This window comes from Conger conger, chromosome 16 (assembly GCF_963514075.1).
Source record: "Conger conger chromosome 16, fConCon1.1, whole genome shotgun sequence".
In the NCBI taxonomy this organism is placed as follows: domain Eukaryota; kingdom Metazoa; phylum Chordata; class Actinopteri; order Anguilliformes; family Congridae; genus Conger; species Conger conger.
Window position 1 is genome coordinate 39,940,058 of NC_083775.1, and position 22,479 is coordinate 39,962,536.

The following is a 22,479-nucleotide window of genomic DNA, read 5'->3' on the forward strand; positions in this document are numbered from 1 at the left end:
ATTACAGAATCACATAAATCCAGGAACAGATATGGCCATCCCTGCCTTTTACGGCACCCCAGGGTACACGTAATTTCTAGATGGTGGTGGTGTATGAGTAGGAGGGGATAATTTAGAGAATACTACATTTTATAGGTTTTATTCATTTCAGACAGATGGGGTGAGTGGGTAGTAAAAAATATCTGACTCCACACGACAGCTGGGCAAGAGCACATTTTGCCGGTGAAGGTAGTGTGACTAACAAAAATAAGAGAAGGACAAAAACGGCAGGTGACCTAATTTCTACCTGCACAAGCAACGAATTGTTTACGTTGGGCGGAGAGGAAAAAAACTCAGTTGAAAGTTTTTCTCCAGATTACGCGGTGATCTATACGCTTGGCCTACATCTGTCACACAGCGAGTTTAGACCAATCGTAGGTGAGTCCGCTGTGTTGGAAACCGAAAGCAGAACAACGATGGATTGAAGTAACCAATCATACTGCGCATGTCAGCACGTTGTGTGCGTTAATAAACGCTGCGTTATATGGCAGACGCGCGTCTTATCCAATCAGTTTCAAGGGACGGTTTGAGGAAACGGCCATTGTGAGTGGCATGACGAGGAAGAAGAAAGGTCTTGAAAGAGTGGAAGACTCGGGCGATGGTCCTACAATAATCAATTTACATTTATTTGTTTTTTTATCTGTTGCTTTCGCCTTTGCTATACTATTATCGGATAGCTGAGGAAACTGGAATACGTAGATAACTGCTTAAGAGGTGAGTGATCGTTAGCTACTGACTCGTTGGCTAGTTTGCCAGCTAAGTGGGTAACCAGCTGGCGAATGTAGGCTAACTGACTCCTGGCTGGTAAACACATTAGCTAGCTAGATAGCTTAGTAGCTAGCTGCAGTACGTATATCGTGCGTAACTAGGTTGTTGTCTAGTACTGTCCGGTGTAAGTTACTTCATCTGGTTGCTTGTTTGCTTGGTTAGTATGAAGCTACCTACAATACTTATCCTAGATGTTAGACTAGCTGGCCATATGAACGCGTATTGTAGTCCGTTTTCCTCCCTCTAGGCTTGGTAGGTGCGTGTAAGAAAGAAGACCATCTTGGCTACAATATTTGGCCTAGCTTCTGATCAAATCTTTTGTAGCCAGATTTGTTACCTCGCCTCTTGGGGTATGGTAGATTTGTAGATTTCTTTTAAATGGCGAAATTTACAGATAGCTGCTAGTTGTAGCTAGTTACTAATGGAGCAGGGTTAATTTAACTGGACGAGCAGGATTTAGGTGAACAGCATTGCACAAGTTTGTGCAACGTTAGAGCCCATTAAATGAGTCAGTGGCAGAGCTATGTTAAGTTACTAAAGAAATTATGCAATGTTATGATTCACTGTATCCCCAGCTTGTCTGTAATTCGCCAGTTTGTTACTGTTCTGCATGGTGTTGTGTGCGTGCCAGACCTGGGTCAAATAAGTAATTGATTTCGATTAAAATACTTTTCTGTGCTCGATTGAGCTTGCTTGGTGCGGTTGAGCCAACCAAAAAGACCAGAAGGCAGGGTTTACTCTTTTCCAATACACTAGACAAGCTCAGTATAAGGTCAAAAAGCATTTAAATCCAAAACAATTCCATATTTTATCCAGGTGCGTGTGGTGTGGGTGTGGGTGTGGGTGCGGGGTGTGGGTGTGGGTGTGGGTGTGGGTGGGGTGTGGGTGTGCGTGTGTGCGTGGGGTGTGCGTGTGTGCGTGGGGTGTGCGAGTGTGTGTGGAGTTGGAAAGCTTCGACACCGTTCCCCCTCTGACATCCCTGCAGCCCCTCGTTGCTGTGCACCTGATGTCGGCCCAAGCGTCCGCAGGAAGTGTGGCGTCGGAAGCCCTTCCTGGGTCGCCGTCCCCCGGGGGCGAGCGGGAGGAGAAGGGGGCGCGGGGCTTGGCGGGGAGCAGGTATGTGAAGCTGAACGTGGGGGGCTCGCTCCACTACACCACCGTCCAGACCCTCAGCAAGGAGGACGGCCTCCTCCGGAGCATGTGCAGCGGAGCGGTGGAGGTTACCATAGACTCTGAAGGTAAGATCCCAGCTGTGTCTGTGTGTGTCTGTGTGTGTCTGTGTGTGTCTGTGTCTGTGTCTGTGTTTGTGTGTGTCTGTCTGCGTCTGTCTGTGTCTGTGTGTGTGTAGCTTATTGGTCTTCACTCCTGGTCCTGGAGAGCCGCAGGGTGTGCTGGGGTCCCCAACCCTGGTTCTGGAGAGCCGCAGGGTGTGCTGGGGTCCCCAACCCTAGTCTTCGTTCTTTTTTTGTCTTCAGATTTAAAACCAGTTCAGACCCAAGAACCCAGATGAGGTACTGTGTAATTGATCAAGATTGTCAAATCCTGAGCAATAACAAAAACCAGCAGACCCTGTGGCTCTCCAGGACCTGCGGAAGGGAATTTGTCTGTGCGGGTGAGTTTGTTTCCAGTCAGTGGGAGTGCATGGACCACAGCCCCTCTCTCTCTCTCTCTCCCTCTCTCAGGCTGGGTTCTGCTGGACCGGTGCGGGAGGCATTTCGGACTGGTGCTGAATTTCCTGCGCGACGGGTCGGTGCCGCTCCCGGAGGCTCACAGGGAGCTGGAGGAGGTTCTGAAAGAGGCCCAGTTCTACAGGGTCCAGGGCCTGGTTGAGCACTGCCTCAGCGCACTCAAGGTCAGCAGAGGTCGCCAAGCGATAGATAGTTGCATGATAAATGTATTACATTTTCTGGTGCCAAATGGAAAATAAACAAAATTAAAAAAACTTGTTTTTTTGCATCTGATCGATGGACAGGAATTGGGAATTTTCATTTTATGGAGCAAAGATTCCAGCTCAGTTGTCCTGTGGGTTTTGGGGGATTTCTGTCTGAGTATATGCTGATGTGTCTGCTGTGCTAACGGCTCCTGTGCTAACGGCTCCTGGTCTTCCAGAAACGGTCGGACGGGAGCGAGGGGGCCTGCAGGATACCCATGATCACCTCGGCCAAGGAGGAGCAGAGGATGATCGCCTCGTGCAGAAAGGTGGGTCTTGGCTTGGTGGGTGCGCTGTGCGGTAACGTGCTAGCACTAGCGCTGTGCGTGGGTGCGGTAACGTGCTAGCACTAGCGCTGTGCGGTAACATGCTAGCACTAGCGCTGTGCGGTAACATGCTAGCACTAGCGCTGTGCGTGGGTGCGGTAACGTGCTGGCACTAGCGCTGTGCGCTGTGCGGTAACGTGCTAGCGCTGTGCGGTAACGTGCTAGCACTAGCGCTGTGCGGTAACGTGCTAGCACTAGCGCTGTGCGTGGGTGCGGTAACGTGCTAGCACTAGCGCTGTGCGGTAACATGCTAGCACTAGCGCTGTGCGGTAACATGCTAGCACTAGCGCTGTGCGGTAACATGCTAGCACTAGCGCTGTGCGTGGGTGCGGTAACGTGCTGGCACTAGCGCTGTGCGGTAACGTGCTAGCACTAGCGCTGTGCACTGTGCGGTAACGTGCTAGCACTAGCGCTGTGCGTGGGTGCGGTAACGTGCTAGCACTAGCACTGTGCGTGGGTGCGGTAACGAGCTAGCTGGCTGGCGAGCACTATGCATGTCTGGCTGCATGGAACTGTATGTACTTGAGAATGGCGTGCATTCATAGCTGCGCACAGACATCAGGAACTTGTTGGAATGAGACCGGAGCATGGTGCTAACTGCTGGGTGGGTCTCTTTTTCAGCCTGTGGTGAAGCTACAAAACAACAGAGGGAACAACAAATACTCTTACACCAGGTACTGTTTTTGCTTCACTGCAACACCGTGATGTTTAGGTTCAAACAACACCGGTTTTTAGGTGACAGGCATTTGCACACTTGCACCTGGAGCTGGATCTGGTCTGTTGGCACACGCACGCATGTATGAATGAAAGGGCCCTCCCCTGCAAATGCTTTTAGTAGACACCCACCGCTCTGGTTTTCTTGGTGCAGTAACTCTGACGACAACCTGCTAAAGAACATCGAGCTGTTCGACAAGCTGGGCCTGCGCTTCAACGGCAGGGTGCTGTTCGTGAAGGATGTGCTGGGGGATGAGATCTGCTGCTGGTCGTTCTACGGGGAGGGCAGGAAGATCGCAGAGGTGTGCTGCACCTCCATCGTCTATGCCACCGAGAAGAAGCAGACTAAGGTGGGTGGAGTTTGGTGTGTTCTGCCCTGAGACACTGCTCATTTACACTCACAGTGGTGTAGTTTAGGGATTTGGGTGATTGTGATTTTCAAACAGTGGTGTAGTTTAGGGATTAGGGTGATTGTGATTTCCACACAGTGGTGTAGTTTAGGGATTAGGGAGATTGTGATTTTCACACAGTGGTGTAGTTTAGTGCTGAGGGAGATTTTCATATTAATTATGGCTCATAATGGATCTCTCTCTCTCTCTCTCTCTCTCTCTCTCTCTCTCTCTCGCTCTCTCGCTCTCTCGCTCTCTCGCTCTCTCGCTCTCTCTCTCTCTCTCTCTGACCCCTGCCCCCCCCCCCCACACACACAGGTGGAGTTCCCAGAGGCTCGAATCTTCGAAGAGACCCTCAACATTCTCATCTATGAAAATGGGCGTGGCTCAGGGCCGGGGGGCGTGGCCCTCTTGGAGTCGGGCGTGGGCTCCTCAGGCGCCGGCCAATCGGAGGAGGAGGGCGCCGGGGTAGGGGGCGGGGAGCGCAGGGTTCGGCGGATTCACGTGCGGAGGCACATCATGCACGACGAGAGGGGGCACGGGCAGCAGACCGTGTACAAGGACTGAGGCTGGGGGCCGGGGCTGGGGGCCGGGGCTGGGGGCCGGGGGCTGGGGGCTGGGCTGGGGCCGGGGCCTGAGGAGAGGTGGGGATGATGAGAGGTTCCAAACACAGTGGGCTCATTTTCCTCTTTTTATTTTCCTTGCTCCTGACCCAGAAATCGATCGCAGTCCGCCATCTTTAAGGACATTCCAACCCCTGAAATGTTCTTTCTTGGAGCTTGAAGTAGAAGTTAGGAACTCCTAATCTTGCCGTTGAGCAAGGAAACCTAGAACGCACCCTTTGCAGGAGTGTTTCTTTCGCGATGCGTGACGTATAAACAATCGACCTGTGGATCCACCTCTCCCCATCTGCCACACACCTGCTGTGTCTGTAACTGCCGTGTCTGTAACTGCCGTGGCTTCCAACTGACGTTTGAAAGAGAAAAGGACATTCCATCCTAATTCACATTTTCTAAACTTCCCCATCTTCACTTCTTTCTCTAGCCTTTTCCAGTGGGTGGAGCTTGGAGTAGAAAACAGGGCAAGGAAAAGAAAAAGAGGTGAAAATAAGCGATTGGAAAGAGCCCACAGAGGGACTGGGGGGGGCACAGCAGAACAGCTGGGTTAAAGGAGAGAATGGGTACGGTAGTGATGGAGGGGTAAGGGTGTTTTTCACACACACAAAGTGAATGAGAGGAGAGGTTGATGCAGGAATCGAAAAGGAGTCATTTGACACAAACTGACTGGATGCTTCGGCACGTTGACACTGCACTGAGGGCGAGGGTACCTTAAAGGGGAGAGTATATTCCTGTAAACTCCATTTCAAGTATGTTTTCACATTAACATGAAGCATAATTATTGTGTGTGTATACTATGCGTTTGGCAGTTTTGTCATTTCTTTATTTATTGTGCTTTTAATTTATTGTTGTGAATTTATAATTTTTTTTAAATATTATGTATGAGTGCGTATTGCGTGCGTGCGTTGGGAGGCTGTGTTGTACGTTTACCTTGCTATACAGTGATTGGGTGCGTTTTGTATCAGGATGCATGGGCTAATAGAGTTGTTTACTGATGGGTACATTCACAGACTGTGATGCAGACTGGAGACTGACACTCGTGTATTGACACTCATTTACTGACACAACACGTTTCCATTCAAATTTTTCTACTTTGGGCTTTTTCCAGTTTGGTATCTGTACAAATTTTGCACATGGGCTGCTGTGGATTTTGTCCCAGCCTTTTCCGAAAACATTCAGTTGGAGGGGAATTTTGGGAATGCTTGCCAAGGAGATTTCACATTGATGACCACAGTAACCTTCATTACTGACTGACTGATGACTGACTTGTGTATAGATTTTTCCGGCTTCTGTTTATAATGTTTAAAAAAAAATAAAAAAACCTAAACCTGCCAACAGTGAACTGCACCAATTATGTGCTATGTGTAAAAATCCTTGTATTTAAGGTTTTGTTATTTTTGGGTCCATAAACATTCTCAATAAAAACAAAATGTTTTTAACCTTGCATCCCATCGAAAATGTATTCTGTATGTGCGTATCTATTGTCTCACACTGTCAGTTTCTGAGGCAATTTATTTGCAGTTTGTCTGGATAAATAATCTACTGTCACCATCTTGTCAAAACATAAATTCATTCAATCAAAGTGATTGATTTCTGACGGAATGCCCCATGTTTAATAACTGCATTCACTGCCTAAGTTACCTAAGCAGCTAACTAGCTGTTTAGGAAACTATTCGTTGTTTCATTGTCAAACAAATAAACAACAAATGGGTACCAGCTCCATTGCCATATCCGCTCTAGTTTCCTTTATTCTAGTGAGCACGGTTGCGTTGGTTGGCACTTACATTCAAGACGACTAAATTTGAACCACAATACCTCACCCGTTTCAAAACCAATCTCACTAATATTTTGCAGGTATACTACTTCGTTGCGCCATTTCTGTGTTATGGATACCCTTAAAAATGTGCATAAAACATTAAGACCTTTTTGTGCAAATAACTCAAATTAAATCAAACTTATCCCGGCACGAGGACACTGATTCTGTGGGAAATTCAGAAATATACCGTGCCTTTTCTAATTTCATGACTGTACATTCTATTAAATTTGAATTAGACCTCACAATTCTGAATTTCGACGATGAATTGTGTATCGATTTAACATGGCGAGACGAAGCTCATCTGAAGTTCTAAATGGACCGTTATGTTCAGCAACGTTATCGCGTACAGGTAACTGTACCACATGACATTACACAGCACACCGACAGTAGCACACACGGGGTGCGTGGGTCGATCCCAAAGTATCAATGCTGCTGATACTGTGATTTAAGACATCGATACCTGTGTTTATAAAAATACACACTTTTTTTTTCTCTTTGCTTACCTGAAGCTGGACTGAGCCAGTGCACTACTTTCACGAAACTAAACGTTTCTTTCTCAAACGTCAATTGCCAGCCATCAACACGGTTTTTACATATTATCTTGCTTGCATGTTCTCTCATGCCATGTGTAATGAGAAAGATTCCACATTTACATCAGCCAGTCAGTTAAATACCACTTTTTGCCAGTAGATGGCATCCGCATATAATAAATGGGATTTTCTTTACTTGAGGGCCGAATAGATTCTTTAATGCAATTTCTCAGCCAAGGGTTTTATTTTTAATGCATATTTATAGCCTCACACCAAAGAGGTCCAGGGTTCGAATCCCAGTCGGCCGGCCTCTCTGTGTGGAGTTTGCATGTTCTCCCCGTGTTCACGTGGGTTTCCTCCGGGTACTCTGGTTTCCAGTCCAGAGACATGCAGGTTAGGCTGATTGGAGAGTCTAAATTGGTATGCTGGGATAGGCTCCACCCCCCCCGCGACCCTGTTCAGGATAAGCAGGTTAAGATAATGGATGGATGGATGCATATTTATAATTACCTATTAATTACCTTTTTTTTTCCAAGTGAAATGTTTGCATTTTCTGAAAGCGTCAAAAGACAGGAAATTAAATTGATCAGCATATGCTTTTCAAGGTATCAGCACAAATCTTTGAAAACTGCTACAGTCATGTACAATGCCAACTGTGTCAAACAGCATGTATGTTAGCACTTTTCTAAAGCATGCTTTATTTCCAGTATGTCCAATGTGTCCTATTTGGTACCAAATATCTCGTATCACTCTTTCAACATAGCTTGCCCACAAACTGTCGGTAAGTAGCATACAATTCTTTTTGTTCTTTCTTAAGATATATTTCAGTGCTTTTTCAGCTTTATTGAATAGAACAGTGTGGAGAGACAGGAAGGGCGGGAGCTAGAGAGGGGGAATACATGCATACTGAATGTAGTTCTGGATAAAAGAGAAGATCCTACATGATGGTGTATATTGTATGCATACTGAATGTAGTTCTGGATAAAAGAGAAGATCCTACATTAAAGTGTATATTGTATGCATACTGAATGTAGTTCTGGATAAAAGAGAAGATCCTACATGAAAGTGTATATTGTATGCATACTGAATGTAGTTCTGGATAAAAGAGTAGAAGCAGATGTATTGTCTACAGTATGTATGTATATGGGCCTATACATAATTATTCGTATTTGTCCAAACATAATTGACCAATTAAACAAAGTCATGGCGGACTAATGTGCATTCACATTCACTCAATGACAGTGTCACCCACAAATCACTTTTATTCTCACTATAGGAATAAATGTCATAACGTTATATGTAATATATACAATATGTAATATATACATATTCAATTTATCAAAATAATAATATGCTGCGATTTGCAATGCAAATAATTGTGTATAAATTGGAAAGTCTTGCACAAGTTCTGCACAAACTAAATATAAACTAATGTAAACTGTAGCATGTTGTCAAAGTTCTGTGCTGATACAACTTGATGGAGAGCAGGCTGGTGTTGGCATTAGGGCTGATCAATTTAATTTCCTATCTTTTGAGTCTTTCAGCAAATGCAAACATTCCACGTATCCATTGATGGATGACACTGACTTTTAGAAGACCTAGATCTCTAAATCTTGAGCTTTGCCATCTTATCAGGTTTAAACCCAAATTATAGTAAATGTATCATATTAGGAATTGGATCTTTAAAAAATACCATGTTTACATTACCATGCTCTAAGCCAATCAGATGATAGATGGTGATATATATATGTTAGAGATCCAAAGAACTTGAGTGACCTCTCAATAATAAACTCTAAAAGAAAATTTTCAAAAATTGATAGAATACTGCAACCATGGCAAGGCAATCATTTGAGTATATGTGTAAAAACATCACTAATAAACTTTCTAGTGACCTCACAATTTTTATACTTTATATAGTCCAGTTAACTCCATGAACAGAAAATATTTAAGTTTATATAGAATGGGAAACCAGATCAAATCAAGTGAACATTCCTGTATCATAAATATGACTGCTGGGAGCAATTATTGAATATGAAAGTATTAAATTCTTCCTTAAAATCATCACAAATTGGGAAACTTTAAAAACTGTTCAAATCCTGACTGGTTCAGTAGTAGGTTACTTGAACAGGCTCATCCCGTGTTTAAGGGTGGCCATCTGGTATATTTACAGCTCAATTCTGTCCACTTCAAATGGTTTACAAAACAAATGCATTTCAATTTGTCTAAAATCCTCAGTGAATCCATACAAAGCTATGAAGCTACAATCCATACAAAGTTACAATTTCCAATATCATCCACCTGAAAAAGTTTACCAAATATCTCAACCGATTACATGGTTCAATACAAGTAGCCTAAGCAGGTAATAAACCTATATTTATGAAACAATGTTTTGAGAATAGAATTATCTTTATAAATGATATTTTAAATGAAGAAGGTAAAATTATGTCATATGAACAAGCTACTAAATTGTATGTACAGTGTACCACAGAATTGGAAAAGGGAATTAGTTAAGGTGTGTGGAAAATTAATAATTTGCAGACCCTGTAAAAACAATAAATGGACAAAAACTAGAAATATTAATAAAGAAATGTATCTTTTTTATTTAAAAAATAAAGGTGGATTTGATTTTACAGTATCGTATTTCTTCCTACATCTACATCACAAAATATGACGTATCTATTAAATAGCGGTATTGAATATCTGCTGCTTATCCTTTAAATCACCTTGGTTTTCTCTTTTGCCCTCAACGTACATTACTTCCTAGTCTTCATCGCCTAGCCCCTCCATAGACATGCACATTCAACTAAACAGGCAAGCACGCCTTCAGCTAACCCGCAGAACTGTGAGCTAACCTGGAGCTAGTACATTTCTGAAGCACCGGAAGTAAGACTGAACTGGGCATGTTGAGGGCAAAACATTGCAGCTCCCATTACAGTGAATGGAATGAATTACGCTCTTTGCGCGCCACTCGCTGTCCGCGCATACGCAAATGTGCGTGCCGTCAGTTTCCGAATCGAAAAAGTGCGCGTAATGTCAAGTTAGCTCATTTAAGAATGACGGGTGAGGATCGGATACGGGACTTCGTTGCAAAAGAGCTGCGTTATTGTTCAGATCTCAGGTAATGGTAAACATTCAGCTAGCTAACGGTCTTGCTGAAACGATTAGTTTATCTTACTAACATAGTCTGATTGGGAATTTTTGATGGATATTTTTAGCTAACTAAGTTGCCTCTATCTGAAAACTAGCCAACAAGCTGACAAACATTCCCCAATGGTCTCTTGCAAATATGTAGCTAACGTTAACTTAACTAAACTAAACTAACATTCAAACTCGATGGGCTGCTAAATAGTCAGTGTTTCAAATTTAGTGATTTAATTAACTCGCTTGATTAACGTTAGCAAGCTATCGTGAATAGCTGTAACGTAGCTAATTTTGGTAGCTAGCAGCTATCGAACTAACGTGTATATGCAACTTTCCTGCAGTTGTTAGCCTGACGCCGGGGCTGTTGAAATGGTAACGGTAGGGCTGCCTTCAGTCTTCAATGCAGAAAAACAAGGAACCTTCTCACCCCATCAGGAAAGTTGGACCGCTGTGTGTTAAAAGTTATTGAAGGGTACAACATTCGCGCCTAAGATCAGCACTGGAAAACGCGCCCTGTGGAACGTTGCAAGCATGCAGCACAGCCTGCTACCGATTCGATTTTGCCTCAACTATTTCACCTCAGACTAATTTGATCACATTCATGATTAATGTGATTAATGAACTTATCCCTGGTTATGGGTATGCACTTTGTTGTACGTCGCTCTGGATAAGAGCGTCTGCCAAATGCCTGTAATGTAATGTAATGTAATGTTGTTCTCGCTGTTGACAAAGACTTATGCTTTATGTCTGTATGAAATTGTGTGTAGGAAATTACGGAACGGATGTTTACCAATTTTGTTGGTATAAACACACTGTTCCGCGTCAAATACGAGGGCAGAATGGTACTTGAGAAGGTAGCTAGCTAGCAGACGACAAGAACAGTGGTATGCATATACCATATGCTGCCTGTTGCTGTGCGTTGCTTGTGCTGTTGTTAATATTTCGGCTTATTTTGGGTCCCAGCACGCTGACTCGAAGCATTCTCAGAGGACGGTACCTGAAGCAGGTGGGCGGGGGAACGCTGAGCCCAGAAGTGCGCATGCTGATGAAACGCGTTGTGGAAGAGGAACTCCTAAAAATGCACGTAAGGGCCTGCAATCTCATTTGAAGTTTAACGTTAATTAATGAATTAAGTAATACCACTTTTTAATTTGACAGCAAGATCTAGAAAATATAGAAAGAAGGCCGTTGTTTTTAATGGTGGACAATGCACCGTTAACCCTTTAATGTCCTCGCCAAGAGCCATGGAAAACATATGATATGCTCTACCAAAAGGTCAAGCAGAACATTAAAGGGTTAATTAAAGGTACAAGGTAATTTTTGTGTCAAAGCATTGTTACAAGACCAGTGTAAATCCCCTCCTATCGTTGAAAAAGCCTCACTGACGTAATGACTCACCCTCTGCCTGTGTTTATAGTCGGGTTTCAAAATATACAGTTGGCCAAAACATTGTACAGCTGTACAATAATTCAAGCTCATTGCTTGAAAATTGCCACAGCCAATGGTGTGGGGGCTTGTTCTGATTGTTTGTGTGAATCTGTCCAAATTGCACTCCAGATAAGCGATCATGGAAACTTACACTATATTGCCAAAGGTATTCACTCAGTTATCCAAATCATTGAATTCAGGTGTTCCAATCACTTCCATGGCCACAGGTGTATAAAATCAAGCACCTAGGCATGCAGACTACTTCTACAAACATTTGTGAAAGAATGGGTCTCTCTCAGGAGCTCAGTGAATTCCAGAGTGGTACCGTCATAGGATGCTACCTGTGCAATAAGTCCAGTCGTAAAATTGTGCCAAGTGCACAACGCAAGGGCCATAAAGACATGGATGAGCGAGTTTGGTGTGGAAGAACTTCACTGGCCTGCAGTCCTGACCTCAACCCGACAGAACACCTTTGGGATGAATTAGAGCGGAGACTGCGAGCCAGGCCTTCTCGTCCAACATCAGTGTCTGACCTCACAAATGCACTTCTAGAAGAATGGTCAAAAATTCCCATAAACACCTTGTGGAAAGCCTTCCGAGAAGAGTTGAAGCTGTTATAGCTGCAAAGGGTGGGCCGACATCATATTAAATCCTATGGTTTAAGAATGGGATGCCACTCACGTTCATATGTGTGTGAAGGCAGACGAGCGAATACTTTTGGCAATATAGTGTACAGTGGTGTGAAAAAGTGTTTGCCCCATTCCTGATTTCTTACTTTTTTGCATGTTTGTCACACTTAAATGTTTCAGATCATCAAACAAATTTAAATATTAGTCAAAGACAACACAAGTAAACACAAAATGCCATTTTTAAATGAAGGTTTTTATTATTAAGGGAGAAAAAAAAATCCGAACCTACATGGCCCTGTGTGAAAAAGTGATTGCCCCCCCTGTTAAAACATAACTTAACTGTGGTTTATCAAACCTGAATTCAATTTCTCTAGCCACACCCAGGCCTGATTACTGCCACACCTGTTCTCAATCAAGAAATCACTTAAATAGGACCTGCCTGACAAAGTGAAGTAGACCAAATGATCCTCAAAAGCTAGACATCATGCCGAGATCTAAAGAAATTCAGGAACAAATGAGAAAGAAAGTAATTGAGATCTATCAGTCTGGAAAAGGTTATAAAGCCATTTCTAAAGCTTTGGGACTCCAGCGAACCACAGTGAGAGCCATTATCCACAAATGGCGAAAACATGGAACAGTGGTGAACCTTCCCAGGAGTGGCCGGCCGACCAAAATTACCCCAAGAACGCAGCGACAACTCATCCAAGAGGTCACAAAAGACCCCACAACAACATCCAAAGAACTGCAGGCCTCACTTGCCTCAGTTAAGGTCAGTGTTCATGACTCCACCATAAGAAAGAGACTGGGCAAAAATGGCCTGCATGGCAGAGTTCCAAGACGAAAACCACTGCTGAGCAAAAAGAACATTAAGGCTTGTCTCAATTTTGCCAGAAAACATCTTGATGTTGCCCAAGACTTTTGGGAAAATACTCTGTGGTCTGATGAGACAAAAGTTGAACTTTTTGGAAGGTGTGTGTCCCATTACATCTGGCGTAAAAGTAACACCGCATTTCAGAAAAAGAACATCATACCAACAGTAAAATATGGTGGTGGTAGTGTGATGGTCTGGGGCTGTTTTGCTGCTTCAGGACCTGGAAGACTTGCTGTGATAAATGGAACCATGAATTCTGCTGTCTACCAAAAAATCCTGAAGGAGAATGTCCGGCCATCTGTTCGTGACCTCAAGCTGAAACGAACTTGGGTTCTGCAGCAGCACAATGATCCAAAACACACCAGCAAGTCCACCTCTAAATGGCTGAAGAAAAACAAAATGAAGACTTTGGAGTGGTCTAGTCAAAGTCCTGACCTGAATCCTATTGAGATGCTGTGGCATGACCTTAAAAAGGCGGTTCATGCTCGAAAACCCTCCAATGTGGCTGAATTACAACAATTCTGCAAGGATGAGTGGGCCAAAATTCCTCCACAGCGCTGTAAGAGACTCATTGCAAGTTATTGCAAACGCTTGATTGCAGTTGTTGCTGCTAAGGGTGGCCCAACCAGTTATTAGGTTTAGGGGGCAATCACTTTTTCACACAGGGCCATGTAGGTTTGGATATTTTTTCTCCCTTTTTTCAACCTTCATTTAAAAACTGAATTTTGTGTTTACTTGTGTTGTCTTTGACTAATATTTAAATTTGTTTGATGATCTGAAACATTTAAGTGTGACAAAAAAATAAAAAAAATAATAATAATAATAAATTAATTAATAAATAAATAAATAATAATCAGGAAGGGGGCAAACACTTTTTCACACCACTGTATGTAGGCCTATACTATTGCTTATTATCCAAGCGAAGACTATGTATCTACTGCTAAAACAATACCATTTTGCTATCGGTAGCAACGGATATTTGTAAATTTGGCAAGCTAACTAAACTTCAATCATGCGTGTTTAGCTAAACTTTACAGATGCATTGTTTGTTGTAGACTCGCATCTTAGTTGTCGCATCTTATATAAACAGGGTTGTGGTTTGAGGGTGTTTGTTGCTGTAATTCCTCTCTTGACCATTAGGAGTCCAAAATTACCAATTGTACCTTTAAACCTCATGTGTGTTCCAATTAAGTCATTTATCGATCAATAAATATACAATTTTCTATTCAAACGAGAAGGCTTTTAGCTTTGATTAGATATTTTCAGTCTACACTCCTGTTCTATGGCCTGTAAATGGCATTTTAAATAGGTGTCACCTGATTATTTGCTGTGTTATCAACAAGGAAAACATCAAGAGAAAGGTTTATAATTTATCTGTATCTAACATTATCATTTAATTTCAGAGCTGTACGTTTCTCCTCTTCCCAGCAGCCTGCAGCTGACATTTGCAATTGGCCCAAAATTGCTGTTCCAACCAAATGCACAAGTTTTTATGCAGATTTTTGACTAGCCTCCTGATTGAAAAAAAAATAAAAATAAAAAACTATTTGCAGGTTCAATACTAATGTCCCAGTGATGTTAATCACTGTTAGGTTATTTGAAACATTGTAAACACATTTTAACATTGCCGATCAGCTGTATTTAGAATGAGATAAAATTATACTTTTAGTACGGTTTCAATACTCAAGAACACAAGCAATCGAGAATAGATAAAATGCATGGATGTGTTCTTCATCCACCCTTTTCAGGATGGACTCTTGCCCAAAGAGAATGGACCTAATACCCCAGCATTCATTGCGAGATGGCAGATGAGACCACCCAAGCTCACAAATATGTTTTCTGTGTATTGACTTGACTCTGCTAACTAGTAGCTCGTTCGGAGACAAGCTGAGTTGGGTGCTGCAGCAAACGCTGACTAGATGTTAGCTGGGAGAGAGAGCACTTAAATGATCGTCCAATTGAGCTAAGCTAGCGTTAGCTTGGATGCATTGGTAGCCCCTGTTGCAGTTGGTAGACTTCTGTGTGTGTAAAGAAACTAGCATTAGCTAGCTAGAGGATGGTGGATGAAAAATGTTTTAGAACACTTGGCAAGAAATTACTTCCCAAGAACACAAGCTCTTCCGTCCGTGGTATTGCGTTCTTGGTTTTGGAACAGGACTTGGGCTCATGAATATGATGCGTTCACAAGACATTGAGAAACCCCCCAGTGATGATGTCACTCTGGTCTCACAGGACAGTGACAGCAGTGACGATGAACCCCTGGTGATGAAGACCGTGCGCTTGTCCCCCAACAACATTAAGCGAAAGAGAGAGGAGGAAGATGAAGAGGATAAAGGATTGGCAAAGAGGAAGAAATCCCGCCTCCAGACAAGCCCTCCAGGTACGTCTGTTTGTGTGATTTCTCTGAACGTCACTCTGACAACAGTCTAATGTCGAGGTTAGAGAGCTTGCTTTAAATCCCGGGTGGGATACTGCCATTCTACCCATGAGCACGGTACTGCAACTGAATCGAATTGGACTGTACATAAAACATGCGTGTGGATCAGTGTCAGCCAGATGCCAAAATGGAGAAGGGCTGGGTCTGATTTAATGGAAGGGCTGGGTCTGATTATCATTCTGTGGGCAGTCTGTGATTTTATCATTCTGTGGGCTGGCTGTTGGGTGGTTTGTCGCCCCCTCCTGCGTCTCACGCACTCCTAACCCCCTGCTTCGGCTGATTGTCCTGCAGATTCAGCTGATTCTGGGATTGAAAGAGTGGGGCAGGAGGGAGAGGACAGAAGCAGGGACGGCGAGGAAGATGAGGGCAGCGACGCGGGGCAGAAGAAGACAAAAGCCTCTTCTCGAGGGAGACGGAAGAAGGCAACGGAGTCGGACAGCGAGGAAGATGACAACCGGGTTGCAATGAAGAGGCAGAAGACCGCTTCTCAAGGGAGACGGAAGAAGGCAACGGAGTCGGACAGCGAGGAAGATGAGGACCGGGTAGTGATGAAGAAGAAGGCAACGGAGTCGGACAGCGAGGAAGATGAGGACCGGGTAGTGATGAAGAAGAAGGCAGCCGAGTCGGACAGCGAGGAAGATGACAACCGGGTTGCAATGAAGAGGCAGAAGACCGCTTCTCGAGGGAGACGGAAGAAGGCAACGGAGTCGGACAGCGAGGAAGATGAGAACCGGGTTGTGATGAAGAAGAAGGCAACAGAGTCGGACAGCGAGGAAGATGACAACCGGGTAGTGATGAAGAAGAAGGCAGCCGAGTCGGACAGCGAGGAAGATGACAACCGGGTAGTGATGAAGAAGAAGGCAGCCGAGTCGGACAGCGAGGAAGATGACAACCGGGTAGTGATGAAGAAGAAGGCGGCCGAGTCGGACAGCGAACAGGATGCGGGATCCGAAGGGGGGAAATCCAGAGATGACCCAGAGAGCTCCGAGAGCGATCAGGAGAAGGGTCAGCCCCCCAAGAGAGGACGCCACGGGGCGCTGCCCCAGGACGGGGCTGGAGAGGGCCCGCCAGGGAAGGGCCCGCCTGGGGGTGGAGAACGGGAGAACGGGAGGAGGCCAGAGGCATCAGACTCATCCTCAGAAGAGGAACAGAGCGAGGGAGAAGGTGAGGGAGGATGCTAAAGCTGGGGTCGGCTCGGCGTTCAGTGACTGAACACACCTGAGCATACCTTTTTCACAAGGGGCGAATTTGTAATTCACCTTTTCTCTGTGAAATCTTTCCTTTAGAGAAGATGAGGCCAAAGAAGAAGAGCAACGCTGGAAGTGAATCAGACTCTTCATCTCTCCCTTCCCTGGAGGAAGAGGAGGAGCCGAAGGCCAAGTCGGAGCAAGGGAAGAAGACGATTAAGACAAAAAAGAAAGAAGAGGGAAAGGGCGCCGCAAAAGAAAGCAAGGTGAGACCCTGCTGGGTTTGGAACCCGGGCCTGGGTTGTTTTGCAGGGGCCGGGAGAATGGGGGGGGGGGGGCACCGGGAACATGGGGGAGGGGGGTGGCGCCGGGAGCATGGGGGGGCCACCGGGAACATGGGGGGGGGGGGGGGGGGGATCGATGATTAATACAGTGCACTCTGATTTCGCCTGGGGAAACAAACCTGCTCACTTCACTTCAGCCTGATTTTATTTGCAAAGTTCTGTCATGCTGGTTGAGATTTCTTTATTAAAGGAATACACCAACATTTTGGGAAATTCCTTTTTTCCCAACTTACCCAGATGAGATGTTCCATTCCATTTTCATTTTTGTGCGTTTCGGCTCAATTTCCATGTTAGCATAATGTGTTGGCTTAGCATAAAGACAGTAGGAGTCGGTAGCCTACATCCTTCACCGGGTAGAAATACACTTTACAGCAACTCCACAGCTGTTGTATTTACATTATTGCATGTTTCAACTACAGGTGCAGGGGAAAAAATTGTAATGTGAGATGTTGTTTTTGGAGAAGTTAAGACGGTTGTAGATATAACCACTGAACATGCATGTTACATTACATTAATGGTGTTACATTACATTCCATTACATTAATGGCATTTGGCAGACGCTCTTATCCAGAGCGACGTACAGTTGATTAGACTAAGCAGGAGACAATCCTCCCCTGGAGCAATGCAGGGTTAAGGGCCTTGCTCAAGGGCCCAACGGCTGTGCAGATCTTATTGTGGCTACACCGGGATTAGAACCACTGACCTTGTGTGTCCCAGTCATTCACCTTAACCACTACGCTACAGGCCGCCCATATGATTATCTACTTGTATAATAACTCTTATCGGGCTCAAGTCTTTATGCTAAGCTAACATGTTATGCTGACATGAAAACCGAGCCAGTGAATGCACAAAAATTAAATCTAACATCTCGGTCTGGGAAGAAATGTATTTCCCAAAATGTTGGTGTATTCCTTTAACTTAAAATCGGGCTGAAGTGAAGAGACTATGAGCAGCAGGTTTGTTTCACCAGCTGAAATGCCGCGTGCACTGCATGAATACTCCATCTTCAGTTTAAATTGAAGCTCAAATTATGCTTCGCTCAGAAAAAAAATGTTGTATTCCTTTAAGCCACAACATTAATGCAGTTGTTAATATCCAGGTGTAATTGCTTTGGAAATGCTTCACCTTGGTTCACAGACTGATTATTGCTTGGCCAACAAGAATGAATTTCAGCAACTTAACCTGCAACAATGGCCACGCTTTAATTTTGGGCTGTAGGAGGAAGAGCATAAGGCAGTGTCCCGGCTGAAGAGGTACATCGCCCTCTGTGGTGTGAGGCGGAACTACAAGAAGCTGCTGGAAGGCTGTCGCTCTGTGAAGTCCAAGGTTGCTGTGCTAAAGAGGGAGCTGGAGGACCTGGGAGTCACAGGTGGGGTTTTACAGATGAGCCTGCTGTGTGCGCAAGTGTGTGTGTGTGTGTGTGTGTGTGTGTGTGTGTGTGTGTGTGTGTGTGTGTGTTTGTGTGTGTGTGTGTGTGTGTGTGTGTCAGGGTGAGTGTGTTTGTCAGGATGTGTGTGTGTGTCAGGGTGAGTGTGTTTGTCAGGATGCGTGCGTGTGTGTGTGTGTGTGTGTGTCAGGGTGAGTGTGTTTGTCAGGATGTGTGTGTGTGTGTGCTTCTCTACTGCCCCACTGCCTGATGGGAAACCCTTTGGAGTAAACCCCGAATGACAAATCTGTGTCTGAGGAACCGCGTTAGGCTGACCCCAACAGCCCGGTGTTCAGGTGACCGCGTTAGGCTGACCCCAACAGCCCGGTGTTCAGGTGACTGCGTTAGGCTGACCCCAACAGTCCGGTGTTCAGGTGACTGCGTTAGGCTGACCCCAACAGTCCGGTGTTCAGGTGACTGCGTTAGGCCGACCCCAACAGCCCGGTGTTCAGGTGACTGTGTTAGGCTGACCCCAACAGCCCGGTGTTCAGGTGACTGCGTTAGGCCGACCCCAACAGCCCGGTGTTCAGGTGACTGTGTTAGGCTGACCCCAACAGCCCGGTGTTCAGGTGACTGTGTTAGGCTGACCCCAACAGCCCTGTGTTCAGGTGACTGTGTTAGGCTGACCCCAACAGCCCGGTGTTCAGGTGACTGCGTTAGGCCGACCCCAACAGCCCGGTGTTCAGGTGACTGTGTTAGGCTGACCCCAACAGCCCGGTGTTCAGGTGACTGTGTTAGGCTGACCCCAACAGTCCGGTGTTCAGGTGACTGCGTTAGGCCGACCCCAACAGACCTGTGTTCAGGTGACTGTGTTAGGCCGACCCCAACAGCCCGGTGTTCAGGTGACTGCATTAGGCTGACCCCAACAGCCCGGTGTTCAGGTGACTGTGTTAGGCTGACCCCAACAGCCCGGTGTTCAGGTGACTGTGTTAGGCTGACCCCAACAGCCCGGTGTTCAGGTGACTGCGTTAGGCCGACCCCAACAGACCTGTGTTCAGGTGACTGCGTTAGGCCGACCCCAACAGCCCGGTGTTCAGGTGACTGCGTTAGGCTGACCCCAACAGCCCGGTGTTCAGGTGACTGTGTTAGGCTGACCCCAACAGCCCGGTGTTCAGGTGACTGCGTTAGGCTGACCCCAACAGCCCGGTGTTCAGGTGACTGTGTTAGGCTGACCCCAACAGCCCGGTGTTCAGGTGACTGTGTTAGGCTGACCCCAACAGCCCGGTGTTCAGGTGACTGCGTTAGGCTGACCCTCCCACCAAGATTCCTAGCTATTCTCAAGCGGTTCCACGCAGGTATGAAAGCCAGTGTCGTGATTGGTGAACTCAAATCAGACCCCTTAAGTGTAGAGGTCAGAGTTGAGCAGGGCTCCCATGATCTTTATCATAGTCCTGGCCACTGTGACCCAACTCCTTCATCAGTGATGGTGTCGAGCTTCAATTCCGGCTGGGTATGGTTGGCATTTATATAGCGCCTTTATCCAAAGCGCTGTACAATTGTCTATCATTCACCCACTCGTACACACACTTGCACACCAACAGCGATTGGTTGCCATGCAAGGCCCCAACCAGCTCGTGAGGAGCATTTGGGGGTTAGGTGTCTTGCTCAGGGACACTTCGACACACCAACCCTCTGACTGCCAGACGACTGTGTTTACCACATGAGCCAGTGTCGCCCCTCGTAGTAATCTCTTCAACCTCCATAGATCTTCGAGCTACAATATGCAAATTACTGCGCTCTTTTAGCACCCTCTCTAGTAGCTTTGTGGAATTCCCTACATATGATCTCTACAATCTACAAAGCTGTTGGCCTCCAAGCAAACATCCAGACCCAATTTATCTCACAGGCTGCTGCTTCACCTGTCAAGCCACCAGGATTCACTTTAAATGATCCCCCACTCAAAGTAGTTTCACCTGCCTGACCTATTAACCCCCTCTCTGCAGCCTTTGGTTGGCTGCACTCCAGTTCTTTGTGTGTGTGTGCAGTTGGTAAGTTGCAGTGTGTGTGTGTGTGTGTGTGTGTGTGTGTGTGTGTGTGTTTGTGTGTGTGTGTAGTTGGTAAGTTGCTCTGTGTGTGTGTGTGTGTGTGTGTGTGTGTGTGAGAGAGAGAGTGTGTAGTTGGTAAGTTGCTGTGTGTGTGAGTGTGAGTGTGTAGTTGGTAAGTTGCTGTGTGTGTGTGTGTGTGTGTGTGTGTGTGTGTGTGTGTGTGCAGTTGGTAAGTTGCTCTCTCTCCCCAGGTTTGCCCTCCATAGAGAAGTGTAAGAAGGTCAGGCTGAAGAGGGAAGAGGCTCAGGAGCTGGCAGAGCTGGACATGTCCAACATCATCAGCACACAAGGTACGTCCCCGTGCTGCGGCTCCTACAGCTGCCATTGATAAAGGGCTGTACAGCTGATGCGGCCCCTCTCTGAATGGTAGGAATGGGTACTTTTACATTATATTAATAGCATTTTATCCAGAGCGTACAGTTGATTGGACTAAGCAGGATCCTCTCTGGGTTAAGGACCTTGCTCAAGGGCCCAATAGCTGTGCGGATCTTATTGTGGCTACACCGGGATTAGAACCACAGACCTTGCGTGTCCCAGTCATTTACCTTAACCACTATACTACAGGCCACCCTCACAATCTGGCATCACCATCTTCCTGTATCATCTCCATTTACAGTGTAAAGCTGTGTCTATAAATCTATAAGGGATCTGGGAGCACAAGGCACTGGGTGGGCTTTGTCTTGTGGAGATTTTTGGTTTGCCAGCTCTTGCTTCAAGGTTTGTTACAGTGGTGCGCTGATACAAGAAGACACTTTACTTCTTTTTTCATTTTTATTTGTTATCCATTTCTTCAGGGCGTCCTAAGCGGAGGGGTGCGTCAGTGTGGCCGCCCCCGAGATCAGGCTCCCCCCCTCCCTCTTCATATAAGCGCAAAGTGGTGTCTGATTCGGGCAGCGACGAGGATCAGGCACAGGAGGGAGTGCGCAGGAGGGCCTGGGGCAGCCTGAAGGGCGTCGTTAGTGACGACGCGGACAGCGACTGAGCACCGGCCACTGCCTGGACCTGTGATGTCACACTCTGCCTGGACCTGTGATGTCACACTCTGCCTGGACCTGTGATGTCACACTCTGCCTGGACCTGTGATGTCACATTGGCAGTTTTTACATGTTATTATTAAAAATGTTTAGCATTTGTGCTGTTTTATGGCTCTAAATCACTCTTTCTTTTGACACTCGTAATAAATAACAGATTTTTGAAAAAGAATGCCGGTTTTGTGCCTGAATGGCTTTTTTTAATCATTCCATTGATGTCTTTGCTAAGATTTTTGCCTACCATCTCAGTTGTCTCAGGTGTCCAAGGCAAAGGCCTGTAATCGTTTCTGCTTCAGCTTTACTTTGCTTTTACTTCTTCCAGTAAACCCGTTACTGGATGAAGCAGGCCACTCGGGCACCATGTGAGCTGTGTTCTGCTCTGTGGTTCAGTTCAGCTTCTCTCTGCTTCATGTTTGCTGTGTTTACTTGCAACATTACCTCTAGGCCGAGTGTGATGTTTGGGGTTTTAGAGATCCATCTGCATTGAGCATGTTTAAGAATGAGTGAAAGTCAGCCTTTTTGTAAGTAAGTGAGCTCATGTACTGTTGACTGGATGTGAATTCAGGTTGAATTTCATGTGTCGTTCCCAACGTTCCCACCGAGGTCTCAGACTTTGCTGGCTTGCAGCAGTTTGAATCCCGCAGTACCGCGATGGCTTCAGCACGTTGTAAGTCTCCAGCGGAAAATTTGGACCTGCTCATTATTCACGTGGTGTGCTACATTTGGATAAACTTTATGTAAATACTTTTGTAACTATGTTGCTCTCATTGTGCTTTAAATAAAATAGTGACACAAGTATTACGCAAATACG

At 45.6% G+C, this 22,479-nt stretch overlaps 2 protein-coding genes across 4 annotated transcripts; both read left to right on the forward strand.

Moving 5' to 3' along the window:
• The first annotated feature begins 534 nt into the window (after positions 1-534).
• On the forward strand, positions 535-4,733 carry kctd13 (potassium channel tetramerization domain containing 13). The gene is made up of 7 exons (XM_061225321.1): positions 535-753; positions 1,793-2,045; positions 2,490-2,659; positions 2,917-3,006; positions 3,685-3,737; positions 3,932-4,127; positions 4,485-4,733. Exons 2-7 carry the CDS (start codon positions 1,814-1,816, stop codon positions 4,731-4,733), a joined length of 990 nt encoding a protein of 329 aa, XP_061081305.1. The 5' UTR covers positions 535-753; positions 1,793-1,813.
• Positions 4,734-10,084: 5,351 nt separating this feature from the next.
• Positions 10,085-22,475, forward strand: hirip3 (HIRA interacting protein 3). 3 transcript variants are annotated; one of them, XM_061225281.1, is made up of 9 exons: positions 10,085-10,247; positions 11,234-11,354; positions 15,431-15,578; positions 15,927-16,799; positions 16,922-17,088; positions 18,385-18,535; positions 20,829-20,927; positions 21,432-21,639; positions 21,690-22,475. In XM_061225281.1, the coding sequence occupies exons 1-8, from the start codon at positions 10,183-10,185 to the stop codon at positions 21,617-21,619; spliced, it is 1,812 nt and encodes a 603-aa protein (XP_061081265.1). In that variant the 5' UTR covers positions 10,085-10,182; the 3' UTR covers positions 21,620-21,639; positions 21,690-22,475. The 3 variants fall into 3 exon arrangements, with proteins under 3 accessions (XP_061081265.1, XP_061081264.1, XP_061081266.1); XM_061225280.1 differs by having other exon boundaries at positions 21,432-22,475; XM_061225282.1 differs by lacking the exon at positions 10,085-10,247 and adding an exon at positions 10,282-10,742 and having other exon boundaries at positions 21,432-22,475.
• Positions 22,476-22,479: the final 4 nt, after the last annotated feature.

Bases quoted from the DNA above. Each gene is read 5' to 3' on its own strand.
- kctd13 (XM_061225321.1), top strand. From the start codon at position 1,814: ATGTCGGCCCAAGCGTCCGCAGGAAGTGTGGCGTCGGAAGCCCTTCCT. The intron at 2,046-2,489 runs GTAAGATCCCAG...TCCCTCTCTCAG, and splicing joins GGTTACCATAGACTCTGAAG to GCTGGGTTCTGCTGGACCGG. The intron at 3,738-3,931 runs GTACTGTTTTTG...TTCTTGGTGCAG, and splicing joins AACAAATACTCTTACACCAG to TAACTCTGACGACAACCTGC.
- hirip3 (XM_061225280.1), top strand. From the start codon at position 10,183: ATGACGGGTGAGGATCGGATACGGGACTTCGTTGCAAAAGAGCTGCGT. The intron at 15,579-15,926 runs GTACGTCTGTTT...ATTGTCCTGCAG, and splicing joins CCTCCAGACAAGCCCTCCAG to ATTCAGCTGATTCTGGGATT. The intron at 17,089-18,384 runs GTGAGACCCTGC...TTTGGGCTGTAG, and splicing joins GCGCCGCAAAAGAAAGCAAG to GAGGAAGAGCATAAGGCAGT.